At 45.3% G+C, this 6,290-nt stretch overlaps 3 protein-coding genes across 5 annotated transcripts; all 3 read right to left on the bottom strand.

The window, feature by feature from the left end:
• Nucleotides 1–211: 211 nt before the first annotated feature.
• On the bottom strand, nt 212–3,580 carry RB195_015131 (uncharacterized protein; the record flags this gene model as incomplete). Of its 2 annotated transcripts, none has more annotated exons than XM_064205698.1 (3): nt 212–348; nt 2,530–3,362; nt 3,432–3,580. In XM_064205698.1, the coding sequence occupies 3 exons, from the start codon at nt 3,578–3,580 to the stop codon at nt 212–214; spliced, it is 1,119 nt and encodes a 372-aa protein (XP_064061578.1). The 2 variants fall into 2 exon arrangements, with proteins under 2 accessions (XP_064061578.1, XP_064061579.1); XM_064205697.1 differs by lacking the exon at nt 212–348 and adding an exon at nt 916–1,037.
• Nucleotides 3,581–3,802: 222 nt separating this feature from the next.
• On the bottom strand, nt 3,803–4,375 carry RB195_015132 (uncharacterized protein; the record flags this gene model as incomplete). 2 transcript variants are annotated; one of them, XM_064205699.1, is made up of 1 exon in its annotated part: nt 3,803–4,375. In XM_064205699.1, one exon carries the CDS (start codon nt 4,373–4,375, stop codon nt 3,803–3,805), a length of 573 nt encoding a protein of 190 aa, XP_064061580.1. The 2 variants fall into 2 exon arrangements, with proteins under 2 accessions (XP_064061580.1, XP_064061581.1); XM_064205700.1 differs by having other exon boundaries at nt 3,803–4,348.
• A 133-nt stretch (nt 4,376–4,508) lies between these two features.
• Nucleotides 4,509–5,315, bottom strand: RB195_015133 (uncharacterized protein; the record flags this gene model as incomplete). The annotated part of the gene is made up of 1 exon (XM_064205701.1): nt 4,509–5,315. One exon carries the CDS (start codon nt 5,313–5,315, stop codon nt 4,509–4,511), a length of 807 nt encoding a protein of 268 aa, XP_064061582.1.
• Nucleotides 5,316–6,290: the final 975 nt, after the last annotated feature.

Raw genomic sequence — 6,290 nt, forward strand, 5'->3', positions numbered from 1 at the left:
GATGTCGTGTATTCTGTTATTGCTATGTATTGTCGAAAATAGGATAAAACCGTATAGAAAACCACTTCTACCACATCGCATCCACACAATAAGGTGGGAGTATGGGATAATTGGGCAGTCCCGAGGCCTCTGAAGGTGGAAGCAGGGCAAAGTGATAGGACCCTAAACGCTAGTCCGCAGAGGTCGGAGGAGCTAGGATGCCATGTGGTGGCTAGCCCAGCACGAACTCCTTCGGATCCAGCGGGTTTTGGTCCCATCCACCAATACCTGCCGCTCCTCCTTGGAGCGGACACGGGGTGAGACACTGATTGCTTTTAAGAGGCATCGTATGAGAATGCTTGAACGTCTCTTGAAAATTTTGTGTATATGTTTCGCGATAGAGCTCGGGAATCTCTGACGAAGTTTTTCCTCGCCGTTCTTATCTATTTGTGCTATCTTGTGCAGACTACGGGCATAGCCACCGTTGAAGACAACGCGTGTTATAATTTTACAAAAGCGACAATCAATGCTAATAGGAACGAAATTCAGAAAGTAGGCGGATCTTCCCTAATGAGAAGAATAGTGGGGGATGGAAACAGTTTGCAAAGGTGGTGAAGAGGAATTCAGACGAAAGCCGGGGGGAACTTTAAAAATGCACATCTAAGAAGGATATTCCCTAAAACAAAAAGTCAGTGTTACACGAAACCTTTGGTTCATCAAGTGCACATGCTACAATTGTCACTTTGTAACTGGTATTTGAACTCATTTCTCCTATATTTTCATATTGATGCCAGAAAAGCAGTAGTTTCTCAGCACATGGAGAAGTAAGCCGACCCACCTCCTCTGGGGCAAAACCAGGCTGAACTTGGCTGAAAAGGTGCTGTGCGACAACCAACAAATATAACATACTGACCCATCCGCTAATCACAATTAGCCCTAGTCGTTTGCCGTGTAGCCTCCCAACGGTATAACTTTTATATCGAATAATGTGTTGTTGTGCTGCACTGTATACAGTTGTTTTGTTGTTGTTGTTGTTGTTGTGTAGCCATGTAGCTGCGCTGAAGTATTCTATTTTAAGTTTTTTTGCCTTTCATACTCCTGCAATTGTTATTATTATCATCATTGTTATTGTTGTTATTGATATTATTATCACTGTAGTATTGGATAAAAGGCCTCGGGACTTCTTTCTCGGAGTGGCAGGACGCTCGAGATGGGAGGGCAGCCCCGATGCCATCGAAGAAATGGAAACAGAACCTTATGAGTCCGGAAGGGGTAGAGTACCATTCTGTGACAGCTGAGCGCCGGCTCCTCCAGATTCGGGCAGTTGTCTTCCGGCGCTTGCTGGCCGTCGTAACTTGAAGGGCATTATGGTGTGGGGCTAGCTCAAGTGAAGAGAATAAGCACTCACTTGTTTACCCATGATTTCGACCAAATCCCAACGTTAGCACCGCTTAAAATCTTATCCCACTTAGTGAGAATCAAGATTTGGGATCACTAAGAGGATACCGAAGCAGCGGTGTGCGAGAACAAAGGACGTTGGCTGAAAGGACGTGAAAGGACATTCTGCGAAATATGTGCCTCATTAAAATTATCTCCTTTTTTTCATTCTCATATCTGACATCTTCTTATTCTTTTGCTGTTATCTATTGTTTAGTGGCTTCAAGCATCCAAGAAGAAGAGAGAAAGGATAAAATGTCATGATTCTATCTTACCAATACTTTAGGAGCCAAGGAAACTAAACACTTAGAAACCGATACGTTGCTATGTGAAAACATCATATAAATTAGTGTTACGATTGACAAGGTATTATACATGGGAGCTGCTAAGAGACGTGCTGTAATTTTTAACGTTTCTAGCGCCAATGCCACGTTGAGATGCTTGGATGAGATGTGGACGGACTGAAACAGATAAAAGGGCGGGTCGGAGCAAAAAACCGGCACTGCCATTGTTTCCTGACCACTGTTTTTCAGGCGCTTATTTGGGTAGAGTTCACTGAGAACAAACTTCAAGAATCTACTTTGCAGATGCATTTCTACACAGTATTCAAGTAAATTTTTTCCAAAAAAAGACCAAAAAATGTCAGATGTTCGGTATGCATGCTTCTTATCCCTTGCAACTTAGCTATAAAATATGAAAGTGCAAAGGTTCGTTGCACTTTATGAGCGATCCAAAATATAATTTCCAACTCCAAAAGGAAGAACTTTTCTTCCTATTTGCTCTGTTGTTGTCACCTCTAAAATTCAAGCTTTTGCTTTCATGCAGTAGCGGAAGCATTTGAAATAAGTCGCATATCATCTCACTGATCAGTTTAATTTTTAATGGATCACGTGTTTGTGCTTGGAGATTTTGCACGAACACGGTCAACGGTTTCTGCTTTCCCAAGTAGAATCAGTTCCCTTCATCGAACCGTTCATCCTTTTTGGCTTACTTTACTCAACGTTGGGCTAATGCGTCTTATCCGCATTTCCGGCGAGGTGAGTCCGCATTTCCGGCGAGGCGAGTGAGTATATATATATATATATATATATATATATATATATATAAAAGTACCAGTTAGCCGCTTCGAGGGCGGTGCAAGATGTTGATATCTTCCACGTGTCATCCGCCGGTATACCACATCAATTTCTGCGTTAAGATCTTCATTGTGACATACCCTAGGCCAAAAGTAGCCAAGTAGCCGTCTAAGCAGCTTTCGTTCCGTGTAGTCAAGCCTCTCCATAACCGTTGATGGTGCTGCCCAAGTCTCCGATCCGTACATCATGATAGGGCGAATTGCGGATAGGTAGACTCGCAGCTTGACTTCGTTGGTGATGGGGGTCGACCACAGACATTTCGTTAAGGAGTTAAATGCAGAAGTGGCCTTAGCGCATCTTTGCTGAACATCTCTCTCGTTGCTACCGTTGTTCTTCAACGTACAGCCCAAGTAACAGAGCTCATCGACGAGTTCTATCGGTTGTCCGTCCACCCCGATTCCCGTTCGAGGTCTCGAAGAGATCCACATCTGCTTGCATTTATCAGGGCGTAGACGTAGTCCATAGGCTGCAGCCAGCTTCGATACAAGGTTGACAACATGCTGAAGTTTCGTACTGCTTTTCGCGAATATAACAACATAGTCGGCGTATTCGAGGTCAGTCAAGAGGCACCCTGGTGGTGCTAAGACAATGTGGGCAGGACACTGGTCGACTGTTCTTCGCATAATGTCGTCGATGGCGAATTTGAACAGGAAGGGTCCTGCCACTGCCCCTTGTCTTACTCCAGTTACCACTTCAAACGGTGTTGTACATCCGGCTGGTATTCGAACTGCAGCAGTTGTTCGTTGATTCATGTCATCAAGCAAGCGAACGAACTTTCCTGGTACTTCATCGGCGCGTTGAGAAGACGGGCTCGGTGAGGAGAGTCGAACACGGCATCAAAGTCCAGGAACGCTAGTTGCATTGGCTTCGAATACCTACCGCTGCCTGATTTCGATCACTCTCCTGACGATGAACACCTGGTCAATCGTAGATCGGCCAGGACGAAAGCCAGCTTGCTCGTCGTGCGTTGTTTCTTCGCGATGTTTAATGAGTCGGTCCAGGATAATGCGCTCCAATACCTTGTACATAACACGCAGCAAAGAGATTTCTCGATAATTCCTGGGGTCCGTGACGGATAACTTCTTGTGGAGGGGAATTATGATAGCGTGTCTCCACGAATCAGGTATCCTTTCGTTTATCCATATTGAACGGATGATCTTTGTCATCTCACGAATCCCAGACGGAGGAAGATATTTTAGCATTTCTGCGCTAATCCCGTCGTCTCCACCAGATTTTCCATTCTTCATTTTCTAAGTACAGACCAGGACCTCCGACTCGGTCGGTGGCTCCTCGTTAACCGCATATGTCGGTCTATGAACGTGTTCGAGTTCAAGAGCTGACGGTGCTAGCCGGTTCAGCAAGATCTTGAAGTGTTCCTTCCAAATTGGAAGGGTTGCTTCACCGACAGCTACCCCATTGGTAGTGTTGAGGACAGGGGAACATCTTTTCATTTTGCCGCTATACTGTTTTAGTAGAGCGTAGGCTTTCCGCGGGTTCCTGTCCTCCCACGCCTTCTCAAACTCCATCGCTCTTGACGTCCATTGGTTACTGCGGTCTTGTTGCAGTTGACGACGCAGCTTGCTTCTAAGATGCTTTTCCTGGTTGAAGTCATCAGCGCTGCGCGCGACACATACAGAATTGTACCTGGGTTTTTGTTTCCGCAGATGCAAAGGCAAACTTCTTCTGCGGCAATAGAACCGGGAGCGTTTCCCTTGCAGCGTCCTGAATGCACTTTGTGAAGGAATCCGCATCGCTAAGCTTCTTCCTGGTCCGTACTCCAACATGAATAGACACATGTTGGCGGAATTTTCTTCTGCATTCATAGTTCAGACCTGCCATGTCGATTTTCGGTTGAAGAGGAACTCCTCGGTTTCTCTTGTGGAATCGTATCTTGAAGCTGAGAAGAACTGGACGGTGGTAAGAGTCGAACGCGACGTCCCAAACAGCTTTAGATTTTCAGATATCTGACTGAGGAATGTTCCTCGACAGAACGTAGTCGAGCTGAAGTTCAAAAGTCCTCATCTCCCGCTTGCGCTGCTCTTCAGGCGTTAAAAGGGTTGACCCCTGCCACGTAAGCTGATGGCGTCGAGGATTCCTCCTGAACGTGGAAGCGATGATGAGGCCCGTCTGTTCGCACAAGTCGACCAGACGGTCACCGTTGTCCGACGTGCGCTCCGCTGCATAGTACCATTTTCCTAGCACATCGGATTGCTGTTCGAGTCCCATCTTCGCATTTGCGTCGATTCCGACAATGACCACCTGCTGGCTTGGCATTTTAGACATCAACGCATTGAGTTCATCATAGAAGGCGTCCTTACTGTTGTCCTCAGCGGTTTCCGTAGGTACGTGAGCACTTACGATCCAGAGTTTACGTTCTCTGCGATCCCGCAGTCGTAGAAAAGCGCATCTAGACGGCGTTGAGCCAAATTCCTCCACCAGGTTCTTGCAATCGTTCCTCACAGCTATCGCGCCGCCACCTACTTTGTTCTCATCAGCATCGCATATGGTGTTATTTTTGATGCTGATGACGGGCCGATCCCTCATGCGTGTTTCCTGCAGTGCACCAAAAGGCACACAGAGATATCTGGATAGAACGGCTTGTTGGAGTTCACTCGATAGTGTTTGGCAGTTCAGCGTGACGAAACGAATGGTTGTTGTCAAAGATTCCATGCTCCCTTCAGGCAGTTGACCTTTTAGGTTATGGGCTTTGGCGGTGTGCTGGACGACAACACCTTTTTGCAGTGTATGGGAAACTTTCGCCATATAACAGTGCAGGTTATATAGCTCGTATGTTCCCAATGCGTACACTCGAACGCCTGATTGCGTTTAGTTAAAGCAGGGCCACCACGTGCAGGTAGCAATCAAACTCGTATACGCGGCCCCATATATATATATATATATATATATATATATATATATATATATATATATATATACCAGTCTGAACGTCCGGCTAAAGCCGGACTTCAGACTTTCTGTGCTCTTTGCTTCGCTCGCCTTCACTGATCAACGAAAATTAATGTTAGTGCAGTTTTCTATGAAATTGGACTTGTGTATCTCCAACAATCTTGCTTCCTTTTTTATATTATAATAAAAGCGAAAGATTTCACAGTTTTCTTTCTAAACTCGTCAGTTCTACATTTGGAGAACATTCGAACTTCAGCTTCAAACACTCCTTACCAATACATTATAGACAAAATTCAAAAGTATCACTCCAAGTATGGGTTTTCCTACTGTTTTCCCCAGACAGTTATCAAAGTATGATTTGTTGGCATAAAATGACGTGGAAGACAAAAGAAAAATACTATTTAAGCAGCCTTTTGCATGCGTGTTTCCACTCTCTGAGAACGGCATGCTACAAACTTGAGGCGAACGAAGAAGCAAATAGACACGCGGAGGAGTCATAAAGGTGTCCGACACCGCGGGACCCGTCGCACCTCCTTCTATAGGTATCTGGCGCCGGCGCACCAATCCGACCTCGGTGTACCCGTCGCACCCCCTTCTATAGGTATCTGGCGCCGTAGTACCCGTCGCATCCCCTTTTTCGAATTTCGTGACACACACGGACTAAGCTCGTTATTATATATCATGATATATATATATATATATATATATATATATATATATATATATATATATGGATTGTATTTGATAAGCCGTTCGCACGTGTGTTTCCTCTTTTTGAAGAAAGGATGTTAGCAGCATCAGCAAGACATCTTGGGAAATAGATATGCGACG

The sequence above is a fragment of the Necator americanus genome, chromosome V (genome assembly GCF_031761385.1).
Source record: "Necator americanus strain Aroian chromosome V, whole genome shotgun sequence".
NCBI lineage: Eukaryota > Metazoa > Nematoda > Chromadorea > Rhabditida > Ancylostomatidae > Necator > Necator americanus.